This window comes from Antechinus flavipes, chromosome 2 (assembly GCF_016432865.1).
Source record: "Antechinus flavipes isolate AdamAnt ecotype Samford, QLD, Australia chromosome 2, AdamAnt_v2, whole genome shotgun sequence".
NCBI lineage: Eukaryota > Metazoa > Chordata > Mammalia > Dasyuromorphia > Dasyuridae > Antechinus > Antechinus flavipes.
The window spans coordinates 235862378-235885054 of record NC_067399.1 but is presented as its reverse complement, the minus strand read 5'-3'; the positions used below and the strand labels follow the sequence as shown (position 1 = coordinate 235885054).

Genomic DNA, 22677 nt, shown 5'->3' with positions numbered 1-22677 from the left:
CTAAATTATATCTACTCACCTTTCCAGATTAATACTAATAAATAAATTTGTTGAATTGAATAAATAAATATGTTAAACAGAATTGATGTTGCAATACTAACTCTAAAATAAATTTTTATGTTTTAGAAAAGATAAGGAGATCCCCAAAGAGATGAGGCACTATATTTCCCTCTTTCTTTGAATAGTGAGAGCTAAAGATATAGAACAATATGTGCTACCCTCAATGGACTACAGCATTATAAAATTCTGCTTACTTCCTTTTTTCTCTAAAGGAAGGTGGAAAAGAGGAAAAGATATGTCTGGAAATGACGGATATAAAGGCAAAATCAGTTGGTAAAATTATAAGAGAAGATGAAAGATCCTAAAAATCTCTTGAGGAAAAGTTAGAAATAAATGCAGTAGTATTCAGGAGGACTCTAAATGAATAAGTACACTATAGGTACTATAGTTTCATTTCACTATATCTCAGTAAAATTTTATATTTTCCCATAACATTTAAAATCCATTTATTAAAAAAATTAGATATAATTATACTGTTTGGAATTTCTGCCCACATTATGTCTTTGATTATATGACAAATATCACTATTAGCAATTACTGCCCTAATCATATAATATTTATGCATTATTACTGAAACTTTCATCTGGTAGTAACAAGCATTATACAGATCTTTTTACATGAAGATAGGTGTTTTAATGTATAGTTTTTTTAAAAGTAATTTTTATACTATCTAGCAAACTTTATTACTTTTATAAATAGTTAAGATGAATATACTATTATAATGCAAAATTATTTGTTAGAGAAGAATAAATCCAATCAATCTATATTTATACCTACCTTAATCTTCTTTTTAGGGATTTTTAAGATCTTTCTCCTCATCTTTTTTAAGCTTTTCAATTTTTATTTTAAAGCTGGAAGTCTTTTTATTGTTACTACAAACTTCTTTCACATAATCTATTACTAAGCAATTATTAAGTGCTAATTACAGTCCAGATATTGTGCTGGCATTGGAGATGCAAAGAAATAAATGAAACAGTTCTGAGTTTAAGGAACTTACATTCTATCTAAAGACACAACAAATAAATATTGTTTGAGTGTGTGTGTGTAGGTAAAGGGTAGTTTTGGAGGGGAAGCATTAGCAGCCAGGGGATACAGAAAAAGTTTCTTGTAGAAGGTAGTACCTGAGCTTACTTTTGAAAGAAACTAGGTATTCTAAAATAAAGAGATAAGATGAAGAAAGAAATATCTCACAGAGGTGGGGGGCAGATAATCTCTACAATGTCACAAAGGGGAAGATGAAATATTGAGTATGAGGAATACCAAGGAATAATGAAGAATATGTGAAGGATAGTACTGTATAATAAACTCACTATCGTTTCCTGAACAAGAGAACAGCACAGTCAGACCTATGCTTTCAGAATATCAACTTGGCAACAACTGAGAGAATTCAGATTCAAGGCCAAGCTCATTTCTAAAATATATGTAAAACCAAGTTAAATTTATTAGAATACAAATCATGCCCCAGTTCATAAATGGCCAAAAGATATGAAGTTTTCAAAGAAATTAAAGCTATTTATAGTCATATGAAAAAATGTTATAAACCACTACTGATTATAGAAATGCAAATTAAAACAATTCTGGTACTACCCACACTTATCAGATTAGCTAATATGACAGAAAAGGAAAATAATATTGGAAAATTGGAATATTAATGCATTATTGATGGGCTTGTGAACTGATCTAACCATTCTAGAGAACAATTTGGAATTCTGCCCAAAGGCATACTCTGTGACCCAGCAGTATCACTACTGGGTCTGTGTCTCAAAGAGATCATAAAAATGGGAAAAGGACCTTCATATACAAAAATGTTTATAACAGCTCTCTTTGTGGTGGCAAATAACTAAAAATCAAGGGAATGCCCATCAATTAGGGAATATCTGACAAAGTTGTAGTGGAATACTATTGTTCTGTAAGAAATGATGAGTAGCAAATTTCAGAAAAGCCGAAAGACTCACTTAGCTCTTCTCAGCAATACAGAGATCCAATTCCAATAGATTTGTGATGGCAAATGTCAACCAGATCTACAGAAAGAAATATGGAGTCTGAATGCAGATGGAAACTTACTATTCCCACTTTTGTTGTTTTTTTCTTATGGTTTTTCCCATTCTGATTTCTCTTTCACAACATGTCTAATGCAGAAATATATTTAATAAGATTTCACATGTATAATCTTTATCAGCTTGCTGTCTTGGGGAGGGAAGAGGGGAAAGAGGGAGGAAGGAAGAAAAAATACAAATTAAAATCTTATAAATATTGATGAAACATTAATGTTGGTTGTAAACTGATCCAACTATTCTGGAGAGCAATTTGTCACCATGCCCAAAGAGCTATGTGCATACCCTTTGACCCAGCAATACAGAGGTCTGCATCCTAAAGAGATCATTAAAAAAGGCAAAAATTCAAAAGGGAGAGAAAAAAATTAGAACTCAAAATCTTACAAAAATACAAAATCTTATAAAAAATTATCTTTTTATGTAATTAGAAAAATAAAATACTATTAAGTGAGCGGGGAAAACATAAAAAAAAAAAAATGTTGCTATCTTTACATGTAATTGGAGAAAATTAAATCCTGATAAGTGGGGGGGAAAATTCAAGGCAGTGAGAATAATTAGAAGGCTACTGCAACAGATAAAGCAAAAAGGGATGAGGGCCTGAACTAAAGTGGTACTCATATTCGTACACATAAATTAATGAAAGAGATACTGTTAAAGCAGAATCATTAAAAAGTCCATTTTTTTCTCCCCATAGAAATAATTCAACTTTTCTACATAAATAGGTGCAAGCCAACCAAGAAAAGCTATATCAGTCAACCCTCAATATTCATGCATTTAATTTTCATGACTTCAATCATTCCCATTATTTAATTGGTAGCTTCATTTTCACTTTCATGTTGGCAACTGTGTACTTTCATAACTATGTACAAGAGAGACAAAAAACAAGAAATTCAATACATGCAAGTATGTGGAATGGCTGATAATCCTTACTAGGTGCTTCATTGGTCTAATTTATCTCACCATTGTGAAGAGCTCCCTATGCATTCAGAATGTTGGTAGTGATGTTAAGATCTTGTCAAGTCTCAGTCTCTTCCAATACCAGTGATTAAAGTCCCACCAATCACTCCCTTCTTTTTCAGAGGGTAGCCAAGGTAGAGAAATTTATAGCATTTTTCTGAAATAATTTTCTTTTTAAACTGAGTTAGCATAACATGTCACAGAATTCTAGGGAATTACTAGTAAAAAAAAAATGTTTTGTATGTTACTGATTTTATATTGCATCCTGCATTCTATGGGTTATTTCATGGTTACTGTGTTAAGAAAAGTACCTATTATTAAAATTAATGTTTTGTTATAAAGAGTTACATACAGAAAAATATATTTTCAGCAATCTCTAGCAAAAGATCAGTTTTTGGTGGCTATAGGAACCAAATCACTACTTCCCAAAAATTTCATTTTTATTTTCACACTATTTTCTAGGAATGTTACTTCGACAAAAGTTGAGGATTGACTATATTTTGCCTTTTGAGATATTGTATTCCAAACTTTCCTCTTCTTTAAAGTGGCAGCTGCCTTATCTTGTGTGAACCTCACTGTGACTCACTGTATCTCTTTCTTTCTAGATGCTTAGTTTTTTTCTTACCTGGAAGTTCTAGTCATTTTTTTCCTCAAGAAATCTCATTTTATTTATAATGATTTTTTTAACTCTTGCCTCATTTCTTGCAGCAATTCTAGAAGACTTTGTAAGTAAGATATGTATTTGTCCAAGGCTTTTGGTTTTAGATGTTATCAAGTTCTTCTAGGTTTGTATCTTGGGTGCCCTTGGCTCCATAACAATTTTCTTATTATAAGTGTCTTGTTATTTAATCATTATTTATTTATTTGATTTATAATTGTATATACTTATATATTCGTATATATAATTATAAATTATAAAAATTATAATAATTAATAGTTATTTAATCATTCCTTCCACCTTACTTTCCAAATTGGTACTCTGTAAGGATCAAGCTCTGCACACTTTTTTTTTTGTCTTTGTCTACATTTTCCAGAGTCTTGCTGTTGCTTCTTCCAGGTACTGAAGGCTGGTTTCTTCAAAGGATTCAGGCTTAGAACATACAAATTTTCAGTGTATTCTAAGCAGTTTGACCTAGTCTGATCACTTTGCAAGATTCTGATCTTGCTTTGAATCTAAGCAATACAACTCTAACTTGCCCCTGACTGGAGATCCAGTAGACTTCTACTGACCCTACCCCTTCAGTTAGCTGGAAGGCATTTAATAAGGTCAAAAATTACAGAACTGCAGGCTCAATCTTGGCCCAGGTGATTCAGGTGAAGATCCCAGCACAGAACCTGCAATTCCTACCAGGATCAGACACCTAGCTCCAAAGCGCTTCAACTCCTGCTCGCTCCCAAGTATGCATGGTAGATCTGCAATCTAGCCCAGGGTCAGAGACCATAGCTGATGGTTGGCTTCTTTTACTGCTCTCTGCATAATACACAGTCTCACATTTTGTTTCCCTGAATCCAAAACCTGATTTCTCATTCTGATACAATCGAAGGCCCAATCCAGTACCAGTGCTAGATCATCTCTACAATGGCCAAAAAACTCTAGGCAATTATGCTAGAAAAATAATTAACTATGATTTCTCCTTGGTTTTTCTAATCACTACTTGGTCTGGTAGCCTTGCTTGATCTTTGCTAGAATAATTATGAAAGAAAACTAGACTTTATTGCTTCCTCCTAGTCCATCTTTGTGGAGGTAGAATCAATAAGATTTGGCAATTGATTTGGATATATATATCGAGGGGCATGGAACTCCTAAATTTAGAACTAGAAGAAAATAAAGACTCAGCAAAAATAGAGAAGTTCTGAAGAGGAACAGTTTAAAAAACAATGAGTTCTGGTTTCTTATATGTTGTGAGATATTCCAAGACATCCAAATGGAAATGTACAGAGGCCACTGGTACTATAGGAATAGAACTCAGGAATAGATTAGGATGAGATATGAAGATCTTAGACTTTTCCTCAGATAATAAATGCACCCATGTAAGTTAATGAAGACAGACTGATTGTAGCAAGGGGTCCAGGACAGAGTTTTGGAATACATATACTTTTTTTTTAATAGCTTTTTATTTACAAGTTATATGCATGGGTAATTTTACAGCATTGACAACTGCAAACCTTTTGTTCCAATTTTTTCCCTCCTTCCCCCCACCCCCTCCCCTAGATGGCAGGGTGACCAGTAGATGTTAAATATATTAAAGTATAAATTAGATATACAATAAGTATACATGACCAAACCATTATTTTGCTGTACAAAAAGAATCAGACTCTGAAATATTGTACAATTAGCCTGTGAAGGAAATCCAAAATGCAGGCAGGCAAAAATATAGGGATTGGGAATTCAATGGGAATACATACACTTTTAGGAGGCAAAATATGGAAGATGATCAAACAAAAAAGAATAAAAATGAATGGACAGACATGTAAAAAGAGAACTAAGAGAGGAAAGCATTACAAAAATTCAGAAAGGAAAATTATCTAGAAGGGCAGAATGGTAAAGTGTCAAATGCCTCAGAAATATCAAGAAGGATACAGCTTGAAGGGCCATAGGATTTGACAATTTAAAAAGTATTAATAACTTTAGAGTCAGCAGTCTTAATCAAGTGATCAGGTCAGAAGCTAAACTGAAAAGGATTGAGAAGTGAGTGGAAAGAGAGATTTAAGGTATTAGTTGAGTAGAAGGTTTGGTTAAGTAAAGGTTTTTTTAAGGGTAAGGGAGACCTAGACATGTTTTTAAGCAGCAGGGAAGTCAGTAGAAAAAGAGATAAAAGATTAGGAAAAGAATATGTACGATAGTAAAAGTAATTCATCAGAGAAAAAAGGAGAAATTGAGGATACTATGTAGAGTAGCTGGCAAACTTGGCAAAAAGAGTCACTATTTTATCAGAGGCTAGAATAAAGGGGAAGAGAGTGGAGATAGCATCAAAGAGTTTTGAGATGTAGAGAAGAAAGGAAACTATTTATTAAGTGTCTGTGCAATGCATTGTGCTAATTGTTTTCTTCTCCATATAAAATTCTAACCAAGCTTCATTATAGTAATATAGTCTCTGTAGCTGTTTTATAATGCTATAATTATATTTTTAATCAGTAATTACTGTATTGCCTAAGACTATAACTAACTATATTATTGCTTCACATGAAACATTATGAAATTCTATGCACAACAATGTAGTAATGAAATACTTAGAAAGAGATATATAATGTTTTCTAGTAGCTGTGGAGAATCATTAGGCAGTAATCAAACTATTTGTTCACATCTAGAGAGAGAGGTTCAAATTGAGGTCAGAGAAGTGGAAAACTAGAAAAATCAAATCACCTACAAGTTAGAAGTGGAGTTTCAACATTTTTGAGGAACAATGAGTAAGGAAATAAAATGAGACCATTCCAATGACAAACAAATGATTTGGTTTTATGGTTCATGACTGCATAAATGTCAAGACAGAGATTAAAAGTATTCCCAAATATACCAATATGTTTGCCTCAATTAGAAATAGACCATTCAAGAAGAGGGATGATCTATTCTGTTTCTATCAAAGCAAGAAAAAAAAATATTGTATCTGCTTCATTAACAATTTCTTTTTGATACTTCTATTTTGCTCCTCAAGTCTATAAAAAAGTTCATTTAAACATTTGCCATCAATCCCACAATTATTTTCAATTACTTCCATTTAATTCCTTCTTTACTTCTTTCTCCACTAGAGCTATTCCCCTAAAGAATGCAACATGAAATACAGACCTAAATCCATATTAACACTTCAATTATATAGTTTCATTAACTACTGAGAATTATGTTTACATTTTAATTTTAAAGATTCAGGTTTTCTTCTTTAAAACATCTAATTTTTAGAAATCTTTAGATACAATTGGTTTAAAATCTATAAAACAAATCCTTTCCTTCTGATAAAAAAAAAAAAGTGAAAATTAGCATCTACTATCAGATGTAATTTTTTTTAGGCAACTTGGAAACTATTTCAGAGAATATAATTTATGGAAAAGTTTTTTTTTATTTCCTGGTTTGAATGTGTTACATCAAAAATTATATGTAAAATTAATTTTTAGCAAAATCTACAAAATAGAAAATGATGACTTTAAAACTTCTTGCAGGAAGAAACTATCTTTTTTTTTCTTTTTTTTTATTATAGTGAATTTATTTTTAATACACATTACTTTTTGTATCATGTTGGGAGAGAAAAATCAGAGCAAAAGAGAAAAGCCATGGGAGAGAGATTAAAAGAAAAAAAACAGAAAAAAGTAAACAAAGCATGTGTTGATTTACATTCAGGCTCCTTAGATCTTTTTCTATTCTGATAAAGGCCTCATTTCCAAAATATAGAGAGAATTGACTCTAATTTATAAGAAATCAAGCCATTCTCCAATTGATAAATGGTCAAAGTCTATGAACAGACAATTCTCAGATGAAGAAATTGAAACTATTTATAGACATGTGAAAATATGCTCCAAATCCTTATTAATCAGAGAAATGCAAATTAAAATAACTCTGAGATACCACTACACACCTGTCAGATTGGCTAGAATGACAGGGAAAGATAATGCGGAATGTTGGAGGGGATGTGGGAAAACAGGGACACTGATACATTGTTGGTGGAATTATGAACACATCCAGTCATTCTGGAGAGCAATTTGGAGCTATGCTCAAAAAGTTATCAAACTGCGCATACCCTTTGATCCAGCAGTATTACTACTGGGCTTATACCCCAAAGAGATACTAAAGAAGGGAAAGGGACCTGTATGTGCCAAAATGTTTATGGCAGCCCTGTTTGTAGTGGCTAGAAGCTGGAAAATGAATGGATGCCCATCAATTGGAAAATGGTTGAGTAAATTGTGGTATATGAATGTTATGGAATATTATTGTTCTGTAAGGAATGACCAGCAGGATGAATACAGAAAGGACTGGCAAGACTTACATGAACTGATGCTAAGTGAAAAGAGCAGAACCAGGAGATCATTATATACCTCAACAATAATACTGTTTGAGGATGTATTCTGATGGAAGTGGATCTCTTCAATAAAGAGAGCTAATTCAGTTTCAATTGATCAAGGATGGACAGAAGCAGCTACACCCAAAGAAAGAACACTGGGAAATGAATATAAATTGCTTGCATTTTTGTCTTTCTTCCTGGATTATTTATACTTTCTGAATCCAATTCTTCCTGTGCAACAAGAAAACTGTTCGGTTCTGCACCCATATATCTAGAATATACTGTAACCTATTTGACATGCAAAGGACTGCTTGCCATCTGGGGGAGAGAGTGAAGGGAGGGAGGGGAAAAATCGGAACAGAAGTGAGTGCAAGGGATAATGTTGTAAAAAATTAGCCTGGCATGGGTTCTGTCAATAAAAAGTTATTAAAAAAAAAAAAAAGAAAGAAAGAAAGATCTTTTTCTAGATGCAGATCACTGAACCAATTCTTCCTGTGCAACAAGAAAACTGTTCAGTTCTGCACCCATATATCTAGGATATACTGTAACCTATTTAACATGTAAAGGACTGCTTGCCATCTGGGGGAGAGAGTGGAGGGAGGGAGGGGAAAAATCGGAACAGAAGTGAGTGCAAGGGATAATGCTGTAAAAAATTAGCCTGGCATGGGTTCTGTCAATAAAAAGTTATTAAAAAAAAAAAAAAAAAGAAAAAAAGAAAGATCTTTTTCTAGATGCAGATCACTGAACCACTGAACCACCATAATTGATTATCACATAGTCTTGCTGCTATTGCGTACAATGTATTCCTAGTTCTGCTTGTTTCATTCAGCAGCAATTCATGCAAATATTTTCAAGGCCATTCTAAAATCAGCTTGTTCATCATTTTTTATAGAATAGTAGCATTCCATTACCTTCATGTAACAGCTTGTTTAGCGATTTCCCAACTGATGGGCATCCACTCCTTTTCCAACTCTTTGCTATTACAAACATTTTAGCATACGTGAGTCCTTTCCCTTCCTTTATGATTTCATTGGGAAACAGATCCAGTCATGGCACTGCTGGATCAAAGATGATATGCAGTTTTAAAGCCCTTTGGGCATAGTTCCAGATTGCCCTGCAGAATGGGTGAATTGTTTCACAATTCCACCAAAAATGTATTAGTGTCCCAGTTTTCCCATATCCCCTCCAATATTCATATTATCTTTTCCTATCATCTTAGCCAATCTGAGAGGTATGATGTGGTACCTCAAATTTGTTCTAATTTTCATTTCTCTAATCAATAGTGATTTAGAGCATTTTTTCATATAAATATAAATGGCTTTAATTTCATCATCTGAAAATTGCCTGTTCATATCCTTTGATTATTTATCAATTGGGGAATGACTTATATTCTTATAAATTAGACATAATTCTTTATATATTTTAGAAATGAGTCCTTTATCAGAAATAGTGTATGTATCTGCACACATATATTATATCTAGGATATACTGCAACATATTTAACATATATAGGACTGCTTGGGGAGGGGGTGGTGGGAGGGAGGGGAAAAATCGGAACAGAAGCGAGTACAAGGGATAATGCTGTAAAAAAAAAAAATTACCCTGGCATGGATTCTGTCAATATAAAGTTATTATAAAATAAAAAAAAGAAAAGAAAAAAAAATACTGTATGTAAAGATTTTTTCCCAGATTTGTACTTCCCTTTTAATCTTCTTTCTGTTGGTTTTATTTGTGCAAAACCTTTTTAATTTAATGTAATCAGTTGTCCATTTTGCCTTTCATAATGTTCTCTAGTTTTTCTTTGGTCATAAATTCCCCTCTTCTCCAAAGATCTGATAGGTAAACTATCTCTTCTTCTGCTAATTTATAGTATCATCTTTTATGTTCAAATCATGTATCTATTTTCACCTTATTTTGGTATGGGGTATGAGATGTAGGTCTATGCTAATTTTATGATATATTATTTTCCAATTTTTCCAGTAATTTTTGTCAAACAACTTGTATTCCAGAAGTTGGAGTATGGAGATTTATCAAATATTAGATTGCTATAGGTTTTGATTATTTTATTGTATATTTTATGTATTGTGTATATCTAATTTATTCCACTGATTCAACACTGTTTCTTAGCCAATACCAAATAGTTCTGATTACTGCTGCTTTGTAATATAATTTTAGGTTTGGTACTGCTAAGCCATCATTCTTTGTATTTTTTTTATATTAATTCTCTGGGTATTATTGACCTTTTATTCTTCCAGATAAATTTTGTTATTATTTTTTTCTAGTTCTATAAAATAATATTTTAGCAGTTTGATTGGTACGGCATTGATTACAAGTAGACCAATTTAGGCAGAATTGTTATTTTTATTATATTAGCTTGGCCTAGCCATGAACAATTGATACTTTTCCAACTGTTTAAATCTGATTTTATTGTGTAAGAAGTGTTTTGTAATTGTGTTTATATAGTTCTTGGGTTTGTCTTGGTAGGTAGACTCCAAGTATTTTATTTTGTCTACAGTAATTTTAAATGGAATTTCTCTCTCTCTTCCTGATGAGATTTGTCGATAATATATAGAAATACTGATGATTTGTATGGGTTTATTCTATATCCTGCAACTTTGCTAAAGCTGTGAATTGTTTCCAGTAGGTTTCTAGATGATTTTCTAGGATTCTCTATCATCATTATCATCTGCAAAGAATGATAGTTTTATTTCCTCATTGCCTATTCTAATTCCTTTAATTTTTTTTTCTTTTCTTATTGCTAAAGCCAACATTTCTAGTACCTTTTTTTAAATCTTTGCAGCCCTAGCATCCAACACAGCATGTTGAACAGCAATGTAGTAATTCAAGAAAACTTCAATAAATTAGAGATAGAAAATGCCATCTGCATCCAGAGAGAGAATTATAGAGACTGAATATGGATTGAAGTATAATATTGTCACCTTTTTTGTTTGTTTGTTTGCTTGCTTTTTCCTTCTCATGGTTTACTCATGACTTTACTAGCATAACATGATAAATATGGTAATATGTTTAAAAGAATTTTATATGTTTAACCTGTATCAGATTGCTTGATGTCTCGGGGATTTGAGTGAGGGAGGGAGAAAAAGTTGGAACACAAAATTTTACAAAATTGAATGTTGAAAACTCTATGTATATTTAGAAAAATAAAAGACTATTAAGAAAAAAAATTTTTAATTAAAAAGTAGTTGAAATAATTTATACCTTTAGCAAAATTTAGGATATAAATAAACTCAAATAAATCATCAGCATTTCTACATATTACCAACAAAATCCAGCAGGAAGAGACAGAAAGAAAAAATTCATTCAAAATAATGGCAGGTAATATAAAATACTTGGAAATATACTTGCTAAGACAGACCCAAAAACTATGTGAACAAAATTACAAAACACTTTTTATATAAATAGAGTTAAACAACTGTAGAAATATTATTCTCGAGTAGGTCTAGCCAATATAATAAAATTGACAATTCCATAAAACTTACTTTTTCAGTGTCTTACAAAACTACCAGTAATTATTGTATAGAGCTAGAAGACAATAACAATAAATTTTATCTGGAAAAACAAAAAGTTTAAAATATCAAGAAAATTAATAAAAAAATGTGAAAGAAGGTAGCCTAGCAGTAGCAGATCTCATACGATATTACAAAGAGTAAGCATGAAAACAATCTGATACTAGCTAAGAGATAGAATGGTAGATCAGTGAAATAGATGAGACACACAATACACAGTACTAAAATGACCACAGCAATCTAGTGTTTGATAAAACTCAAAGATCTAAGCTTTTTTCCCCAAAAAATTTATTTTAAAGAAACAAGAAAAAAAGAAAAACAAAAAAGGAATACAAAACAAAATGATTTTTTTCTTTTGTTTACCAAATTTATTTTATTTGAAGAAAGAGAATAAGAAAAATAGAAAAGCAATACAAAACAAAATAAAACAAAACAAAACACAAGAGAAAACATTGTCATATGCCCAGCAGAATATCAGGGAGAATTAAAAATATACAACAAAAAAAAACCAATTTAAAAAACTATATATTAGTAGAAGAAATTATATTCCCAAATGTCCATGTTTTCTTTATTTCCTTGTAAACTGTTCTTTTCTCTACTGCGCACTTTTACATTATTCTTTTTTTCTATCTTTCACCTCCCCCCCACATCCAAGCAAGCTATACTTAAGATACATTTATGTATACAAATGTAGATACACACATACACATACACACACACACACACACACACACCCCTTACCATCCCATCCCAGAAATCTCTCCCTTAATGTTCTTCCTTCAACCTTTGTTTCCTGGTCAGCCCATCCCTCTCCTTTTGTTTCTTTATAGATTTTGAAGGATGCTATACCCTTTATAGTATATATGTAGTGTTGCCTATTGAACCCATTCCTGATGTGAGTAGATTTTCAGATCTATGAGCTCTCTTCTAATTCTGTGTCTATTTTTCCTCTGCACCTCATTTATATAACATGATTACTATTTCTACCTTAACTCTGCCAATTTTTCTTTTGAGCTACCCTAATTTTGATGTAATTTTTTTCCCCCTGAGGCAATTGGGGTTAAGTGACTTGTCAGAGTCACACAACTAGGAAGTGTTAAGTGTCTAAGGCCACATTTGAACTCAGGTCCTCCTGACTTCAGAGCTGATGCTCTATATACTGGGCCACCTAGCTGCCCCACTGTAAATTTTAAAGTATATATTTCCCTAGATCTCTTCGATAAAGAGAGCTAATTCAGTTTCAATTGATCAAAGACGGACAGAAGCAGCTACACCCAAAGAAAGAATATTGGGAAATGAATATAAACTGCTTGCATTTTTGTTTTTCTTCCCGGGTTATTTATACCTTCTGAATTCAATTCTCCCTATGCAACAAGAAAACTGTTCGGTTCTGCACACGTATATTGTATCCAGGATATACTGTAACCTATTCAATATGTAAAGGACTGCTTGCCATCTTGGGGAGGGGGTGGAGGTGGGGAGGAGAAAAATCAGAACAGAAGTGAATGCAAGGGATAATGCTGTAAAAAATTACTCTGGCATGGGTTCTATCAATAAAAAGTTATTTTAAATAAAAAAAGTATACATTTCCCATGTAAAAAAATAAACAATTTGTCAATGTTTAAACAGCTTATCTTTGATACTGGCTCTCTATATATTAAATTTTCTGTTAAGTTCATGTTTTGGTGATAGAAGTTTCTGAAAATCTGCAAGTGCACTGAATGTCTATTTTTTTTCTTATTAAAAATTATAAATAATTTTGTTGAATATGATATTTTTTACTTCAGACCTAGTTCTTTTGCTTGTTTGTAGATATGTTTCCAGAACCTGCAGTCTTTTATTGTGGCAACTGCTTATAGAATTCTAAATGTAGCTCAAAACAATTTGAATTGTTTTCCACAAAGGATCTCATTTAGGTGGTGATTGGTGGTTTTTTTCTATTTCTATTTTCCCTTCACATTCTATCACTCCAGGACAATTTTCTAGAATTATTTCCTACATTATTGTATCAAGCTTCTCTTTTTGGTCCCAACTTTCTGGTAGTCCAATTATTCTCATATTTTTTCTTTTTGATATGTTCTCCAGATCTATCGTTTTTCTTATAAGATATTTCACATTCTGTTCTATTTTCTCATTTCTTAGCCAATACCACATAGTTTTATTATACAGTTTAAAACCTGGTACAGCTAAACCTCCTCCCTTTAGATTTTCCCCATTAATTCCTTTGATATTCTTAACCTTTTGTTCTATCCAATTTTCTATTTCTTAGACTGTACCTATCTAGTAAACTATCTAGTTTTGATAATTAGCACTGTATAATACAGTTGTAATAATGTTTTGGTAATTTAATTGGAATGGCATTGAATAAGTAAATTAGCTTAGATAAAATTGTCATTTTTATTATATTGTCCCTGTTCACCCATGAACAATTACTAATTCTCCATTTATTTAAATCTGACTTTATATAAAAAGTGTTTTATAATTATGTTCATGTACTTCCTGGATTTGTCTTGGCAAATAGTATACTCCCAGTATTTTATACTGTTATTTATTTTATATAATTATTTTGAATGGGGTATCTCTTACTATCCCTTCTTTCAGGATTTTGTTGGTGATATGTAGAAATGGTGGTGAATAATAGAAAATAATAAAATCCTATTCACCTATAGAGAAAGAATTGATGGGAAAAAAAAAAGAACTGATGAAGTCTGAATGCAAATGGAAGCATAATTTTTTCATCTGATTTTTCTTGCCTTTTTTTTTTTTGCAATATAGCTAAAAATAAAAATGTTTTGCATAATTTCATATATATAAAAATGATATCACATTTCTTGCCTTTTCAAATGGATAGGTAAAGATTGAGGGGGAAGAAGAGAATTCAAAGCTCAAATGAATGCTAAAAATAATAAATTTTTAAAAGAAAAAAGCAAAATAAGAGTTTATATTTTTATCTTAGGACTAAGAGGAATCTGCTAGAACTAATTAAGTAAAGAGTCACAATGAGAAAAATTACTTTGACAACAGTATAAAGGATGTACAGAAGTGTTAAGAGACTTGAAAAAGAAAAATTAAGAGATTGTTGCAATATCTAGGCAAGAGATGATGAGGGAGTGGTAATATGTGAGTAGAGAGAAAAGGACAGATTTAAGAGATGTTATAAAGATATAAATGGCAAGATTTTAAAACTGATTGGATATATAGTATAAGAAAGAAAGAAAAGTTTAGGATTTTATGAATTTTTTGAATCTTATGAATGTGAAGAACTGAAAGGAAGGTGTTACCTTCAACCAGAAATGGGGAACATTGGGAAAAAGAAGTTTTTCACAGGAAAAATAATGAATTTAATTTTAGAGAAGTTAAATTTAATATATCTCCAGGATATCTATATTTGAAATGTTCAAGAGGTAACTGGTGTTATGGAATTAAAGCAAGGAGGAAGAGATTGGAGCTATATATATACACACAGGTCTGAGAGTCTCCTCCAAAGAGATCATAGTTAAACCCATGGGAATTGATTAGTTTCCTAAAGAGTATAAAGGAAGAAAAGGACCCAGGACAGAATCTTGGGGAGGATCCACAATTAAGGGGTATGATATGGATAATAAATAAACTAAGAAAGGATTAGAGACACAAATTAAGAGGGAGTTAGTGTTACAAAAACCCAAAGATAATATGATATCCAGGAGAAGTATCAAATGCAATAGCTAAGCAATAGGAGTTGGACTAAAACTATCAAAAATCTGGAAATAATCAAATAAATACATAAATATGTATATATACTCCCACAGATATATAGTTAATGATTAAAATATATAAATAGAAAGTAATAACCAAAAAGTATTCAAAAATGAATGTTGCAATATTAAAAAGAATAAGCTTAGCCACAAAGAAGAGACTTTTGTGGAGATGAAGGGTCTAAGGTGTAATACATTGCATGCAGATTTGTCAATTTATATTTTGGTTTTGCTGAATTTGTTTTCTCTTCTTCCTCTTTACTTTTTAAATCCTTTGTTAAAGAGGATAACTCTCATTAATAGCTTTAATTTAATCAAATTTTAACCACTTACCTAGAGAGACAACTGCAACACTCTCTGGCAGAAAATGTAGTCTGTATCTGATCAATAAATGCACCAATATGATGCAAATTGCTGTGCAAAGGAAGAAAAAAAAAGTTAAAATAGGCAATTTCCTAACAACCATTTAAATGCAAATAAAAATCTGATAGAATATCTTTAAAATAATTTTTTTCATATTCTTTTAATCCCTTGATATGGATGAAACCATTTTGGTTTCAATATAGGTTGTACTTTTCCATAAAATCTGGCTTATTTGAAATCTAACTAAAGCTTAAGTCAATGATATTTTTCAATGTGCATAGATTTTTTTTCTCTTTTCAAAGTAATCCTAATTTAGAGAGATTTAGAAATAACAAATGACAGATTACGAATCAACCAATGGAATGGTAATTTTTAAAAGCTATAAACATATTTAGTCCTTAATTTTAAAATATTTGGCCCTTAAGTAAATACAGCTGTAGTAGAATAAAGAGAAGCAAAGAAATTCTTCTATCACATATCTTATTATGGCATCTTATTAGAAATAATCCTACTTTGTTCTCCCCATTTTTAATTAAGACAAACTGAAATGATCAATAAATTGGTTCCTGACATCCACATCAAAAAACATTTTTGCAATTTTAATACCCAAGGAAAAGAAGAGGGAAAATAAGTCAGCATGCTTGTTATATATCCCACAAGTTAACATTGGTGATTCTCAAAGTGCAATCCTCCCAATGTTTAAAAAAGTAATTACAATTCTCCTTTGGTTTAGTTGACCACATTAATGATCAAACCTGTATCATTATAGTTTTATGGCATTGATGTTGATGTTATTTTCAAATTAGTAAGATAGAGCTAGATTTTTTGGTTCATTTGCATTCTGGTAAATATCTCGTTTTAGTAAAACAAAATGTAATGCCAGTGCTCAATGGGTTTTAATGAAATGGCTGATAAACACATTTGGCATGTCATGGCATTATCTATGCTTTTTTCATTATGTTAAAAATTAATTGTTATAGTCTAAATCAGCATCATCAATTTAATAAATCCAATGTAAAACCAATATTATCCCATGTTACGTCATAAACACTATATCATCAACTGTCAATTTCCCAAAGCTACTTAATAAACACAAACTTTTTTATTACAGCATGAACTCGTCAATTCCAACAATCTCCATTACTTTTTATCCATTCAAAATAAAATACTTTCTATAGGAAAAAATGTTTTGTATGCATACACAGCTTTGGTCTAAGTTTGTCAGTATAAAGTGCTAACCAAATGATTTCAAATGTCAAAGAACATATTCATAAATTGGAATTATGACACTTAAGAAAACTTACAAGCACCCAATCTTATTGGACAATTCTTCAATCCCTAGAAACAAGTTATAAACTAGTGGAAAGCACATACTATGCATGCTAATTGTACTTTCATCTGTTAAAAGCTCTGACTCACAATCAAATTAGCTCCATTTTCTTGTGACCCACAGTGATCAAAGACACCAAAAATCTTACAATTTCTTTTCTGGCCCAATTTAAATTGTAGGAATAAAGGCAAGGAGGTGACATACAATGTGAGACTTATCTATATTCTGTAATAAAACGACTCACTCTCTGCTGCCTGTCCTAAAATGTCCTAATTTCTTTCTACTCATTATGGTTCATAAATTTTAGTGCAATGGTATATCACTTCATATTAGGACTTTTTTTTAAGACCTTAGATGCATATCATTTGAATCTCTGATCAGAAATAAATAGGTATATTGTGCAAATAGAAACCAAAGATAAAAGTCTCCTTCACTTAAAAAGTTTTAATCTATTCTACTGGTACCTACTAATATTCCAGAAAACAGCTACAGAGACACAAATTCATAAATCAATTGTGGAGAACACAAATAAAAAGAAGCTGAACTCAAAAAGAAACAAACACAAAAAACCAAAATCCAGCCGATATTAAATGTGATCCTGGAATTATATTGGAAGAGTTACTCAAGGGAGAAAAGTAGCACCATATAAATTAGACCCAAACACTTTTTTTTGGCTCAAGGAAACTATAAAATCTAACATTTTTGTGCTGATTCATCAGCAGGCTGTAGAAACCTGTTTTGTACTCTTTGACATAAGCTCATCTTAAATATTCAATGCAACAAATCCAATTCAAAAAACAGGTATAAAACACTATAAATAAAGCCTATCTTAAAATTCTACCTCCTTTTCCCACCTTCATCTCTTTATAGGGGAATAATGAGAGATGTATATAATATTTACAAAAAAATTTCTTCTTTTGTTCTGATTCCTCTTTTATATTCTTTAATGTAATTAAGTTACTGAAATATTAAATAAAATAAAGACCCTCCTTTAGCCTCAAAAGAAGATTTCAGGTAATAAAGATTTTCTAATCAAGAAAAGAATTGTTTTTCATCTGCAGGTTGCATTGCAACAAAAATATTCTCCTGAATTACTTTAATTATTACCCAAAGAATTTTATCTTAACAGATTTGCAAAATAAATCCAAAGAGAATACAGAAAGACAATTTATATTTGTATTCTAAAGCTTTCAAATAAAACTACTATATTACAAACACTCAAACCATTTCTGACATAATTATGATGAACAAAAAGACACTGCATATTTATTTGAAATGTAGCACCCAGAGCACAGCTGGACAAAAAATGTTCATTCTGGTCTTGCACTCTCCTAAAAAATTGTGAGCTAGCCAGAAATATAAATGAAGCACTAAAAAAAAGGGAAATAATTTAAAATTTTGCCTTTCCTCAGTCAACAAAATTTTGGTCATGACATTTTCTCTTTAGTTCAGGGTCATTTGTGTCCATTATCTAACCAAAGTTGTTATGTACTTTCCATCAACTCTCCCACTCTTTATTCTTGATGCTAAAGAATCATGTCATGTTTCAATAAGTATTTTGAATCCTCTCTTCCTACCTATGCTTCAAGATACCCTGTAAGTATACATTTAAAAATACCTTTAAGAAGGCTAAAAAGTATTTTATAAAGGCAGTAACAGGTTATGAATGGATCATTGTTCTTCAGTGATATTAGCAGAGAAAACTGGGCAAAGGAAAACAAACATGAGTGTACTCCATAGAGGCACAATATACGATATTTCAAACAAGTAAATGATAGCATTTCAATTCACCTAAAACAAGCAGACTAAAGAATATAGTCATGCCACTGGACTGCTCCTCTTGCTGAGCCTGCTCTCCAGTCTGAACTGGGAGGATGGGTTTGGCAGGAGTTGGAAGCACCAGCTTGGTGGTGATGGCCAGAGTGGTATGTAAAGTTATATTGGGACCCTCATGGGTTGTATTGAGGAACCTGTCAGAAGACACAAATGAAGCAGTTAGATAAAGAGAGAATGCCTCTCTAAGGCAGAAATACATATGGTGACAAACTATTAAATAAGCAATTAAAAGAACAAGCTTTATTCACTGTCCAGCTCTAACACAATGACCTACTACAACATCCCAGGGTCAGAGACTTAGAACTGGAAGGGGCCTTAGAGGTCATCTAGCCCAAATTTCTCATTTTAAAGTTAAAGAAACTGAGATTTAGAGAGATTAAGTGACTTGTGGAGTGATGCCATTCTATCATTATAGCCAAGGTACATTTGGGAATACCTCAAAATTAGAAGAGAGAAACAACTGGTGGCACAGAAGACAGATCATCAGGGCTGGAGTCAGTTACATCCTAGTTTAAATTCAGCCTCGAGAAATTATTTGTATAAGACTCTTGGGCAAGTTACTTAACCTCTCAGCCGGTTTCTTCATCAGCAAAATGGGAATTTTTAAAAGGCACCTACCAGCTAGAGCTGATGTAAACATAACATGGGATATTTGCAAAGTACTACATGAATGTCAGTACCACTATTACTAAAGTTGCAAAAAAATTTAATCAACCTATTATCATTATGCCATAGGCTATAATTACTACAAAGTCTATAACCAAAACCCTTTCCACTTTTGAGGAGAAAAGCAAAGAAAACCAAAGTGTTTTGATTTCCTAAGTCTATTCAGACTCCCCAAAGAATGTCTCCACCCTACAGAGACAATATGAAAAGCTATGATATAAAAAATGACTTCCGTGTTGTATTTGTGGATGTTTCAGAAAGTCATCTCATAAACTGAGTCATGTTGTCAGCAATGTATATACTGTCTATTGGCAAGTACCCGAAGTGGCTTGGAAATATAGGGGATGTAGTGAAATGGAAAGAATTCTGTCCCTTTGAGGAAGGAAACTTGGTTCAATCCCATAGGGAAATTAATAGCCAAGTTATCATGCCCAAATCTTAATTTCCTCACCTATTAAAAAAAAAAAAAAAAAGGGTTAACACTACACTTTGAGTTACAGTCATACAACTTGGAGCAGCAAAGGACCTTAGAAATCAACCTCTTTTTTACAGATGAGGTAAATGAAGTGATCTGTCCAAGAGCACAACTTGGACACTGCAAAAGAATCCAAATTTCTAGAACTCCAAATCGACTAGGTGGCAGCAGTGTATAAGAGTGCTGAGCCCAGAGTCAGGAATACCCAAAATTCAATCCCAGACATTTACTAGCTGTGTGGCCCAGTGGGCAAATCAGCAACTGTCTCAAGTCTTAAAATGGGAATAGCAACAGCACCCATTTTCTAGGATTGTGGAGAAGATAAAATGAGCCAAGTCGAGGGAGTACCAGACTTAATGAACGAGCTTGCCTCTTTCATTATTCCTTCCAATAACTCTCTACAAACAACTCTCACTCCAAGTGAAGAGTGGCAAGGAAAGGACTTTTTAAACCTTATCACGCTTTTGTTGCTGCTTTTCTCCAACCCTCAGTTTTCATCTGTAAAAAGAGAATTTACCTCGTTCTGGTAGCAACAGGAAGAGCCGTACTGATCTCCGTAGTTTTAAGATTTCCAAAACACTTTTGCACACATTATCACATTGAAATCTGATAAAAAATGCTCAAAGATGAGTGCTATTATTGTGCTCATTTTACAGAAAAGGAAACGGATGTTATTAAGTTAGTGACTTGTCCAAGGTCACACAGCTAGTAAGTGTCCAAAACTGGATTTGAACTGGATCTTGCCGACATCAAATTCAACATTTCTAATCAGACTGAGATAGAACTCGGGGTCTACTCCCATCTTGGCCAGGGTACGACCTTGGGCACATCACTTTCTACCCTGGGTCAGACCCCCCTCAGAACAAATGTGGTCAAGAGGACTTTCGGGAGAATGTCCATCTTAAGTGCTCTTCATTCCCAACATCAGGCCTAGAGTCTTTCCCCCCCCACCACCAAAAAAAAAAAAAAAAAATCCCTCGGGAAAGGGGCGGGGCCTTCTGAAGTGGGGGGCGGAACCGAGTTGCGGGAAAATTTTTTCTCAGTAATGGACCTCAGTTTTCCACATTTGTCAAAAGTCGGCGAGGGAAGAGGTAACCTAGACCCTACCCTCGGGGGCTGACTACCTTAAGGCCGCGGCGGGGGGCGGGATCGCTGCCTGCAGGCCCCAAGTCGCAGCTCAAGAGCCAAGGTTGGAGGCGGGGAAGCTGCTCGGAGATGCTACCGAACCGCCCCGCCCCGGCAAGGGCCCCCCCCACCCTCAGGGGCCCACAGCCCCACCGCTGCCCGGAAATCCCACTCACTCCTCTTCCGCCATCTTGTCCCCCATCCTGCGGCTCTGCCACAGCCACCGAGAGCCCGCTAGAGCGCGGGGCTAGCGGGCCGCTTCGGGCTTCCGGTAGGGGGGCGGGGGAACCGGGCGAGAAGCCGGATATGGGAGGGCGCATGGCCGGGAGAACGCGGCTTCTCCTTCCGTTTGTCTCTCCAGACCATACTGTGGGGGCGGGGAGAGGAAGGTGGGGAGGAGGAGAGAGCCTTGGGCAATGGAGAAAAAAGAAGAGCATGTGACTATCGGGTATTACGTGGCTGCCAGGAAGGCTTCCTGGGGCGTGGGTTAATTCGTTCTTTCTTCGTCCTTACTGACCTGGCGACAGTATGAAGTCCCTGAAGTGATACTAAAGAGAAACTCGAGCGGGGGCGGGGAAGAGGGAAAAGGCATGTTCGAGCACTTGTGATTCATTCATTTTGTCCTTGACGTCCAACCCTTCCACCCAAATATCCTCAAGCCTCGACTAGTTTATAAACGTTATATAACGCATGGCGTTATTTGAGCCAGATCTTGTTCGCTGCGAAATGCAGAGCTTCTTTGCTTGTGATCACCGTCCGCCTGGTCCACGCTACCCGCTCCTACAGTCTCTGGTTAACCCGGCCCCTGGGGGGAAAAACACTTCCGGGGGTCTTCCCACACCTGGCCTCTGAAGCCTGCGGCTGTAAAGTGAGGGACGTTTGGAGGCTCACAGACAGTTAATTTAGATAGACCCCCGATCCTGGGGCCACTGACCTTGACCCTGACCTTTCCCAATCTCAACTCATTGGAAATGGAAAACATCTTAAAAGCAATTCTTTTTGCCCACCCATTAACTTACAAATAAATTAAAGCTTGGAAAAAGAAAAAAAGTATCTGAGGTCACACAGGTATTTAGGATTACAAAACCCCTTACCATTGGTACCAGGCAATTAGGTTAGGTGACAGAGCGAATGGAGAATTCTCACTTCAGCACTTACTAGCTTTGAGAGTAATTTATTAAGCCTTTGCTTCGGCTTCCTCATTTGTAAATGGGAATAACCAATAAAATAAGATTTAAAAAATAACTTCCTGCTGCTCCCAGTGGAGGATGTGCCTTTCCACTTAAACCTTAAAGAGAATTTTTCATGTTGAATTAAAGTGAACTGCACCCCTATAAATCATAGCAATAGTGCCTGACATTTTATAGCTCCTACCATGTCTCTTTGCTAAGCATTTTACAAATATATTATTTGATCCTCACAAGTAATTGCTTGGGAGGTAATCACTATTCTATTTAACAGATGAGGACTATGGGATACATACAAAGGTTAAGTGATTTGTACCCCAGAACTAGTAAGTGTGAGGCTGAATTTGAACTCAGTTCTTCTAACTATAGACTACA

At 33.7% G+C, this 22677-nt stretch overlaps 1 protein-coding gene across 1 annotated transcript in view; it reads right to left on the bottom strand.

The window, feature by feature from the left end:
* SLC9A8 (solute carrier family 9 member A8) overlaps positions 1-22197 on the bottom strand; it is a 118116-nt gene extending 95919 nt beyond the window's left edge. Inside the window, exons 1-3 of the mRNA XM_051976573.1 lie at positions 21292-22197; positions 18805-18983; positions 15654-15734 (exon numbers count right to left, since the gene is read on the bottom strand). Of these exons, the coding sequence (XP_051832533.1) occupies positions 15654-15734; positions 18805-18983; positions 21292-21317 (286 nt within the window). The 5' untranslated portion in view covers positions 21318-22197. The remainder of the gene's footprint in view (positions 1-15653; positions 15735-18804; positions 18984-21291) is intronic.
* Between the last annotated feature and the right edge of the window lie 480 nt (positions 22198-22677).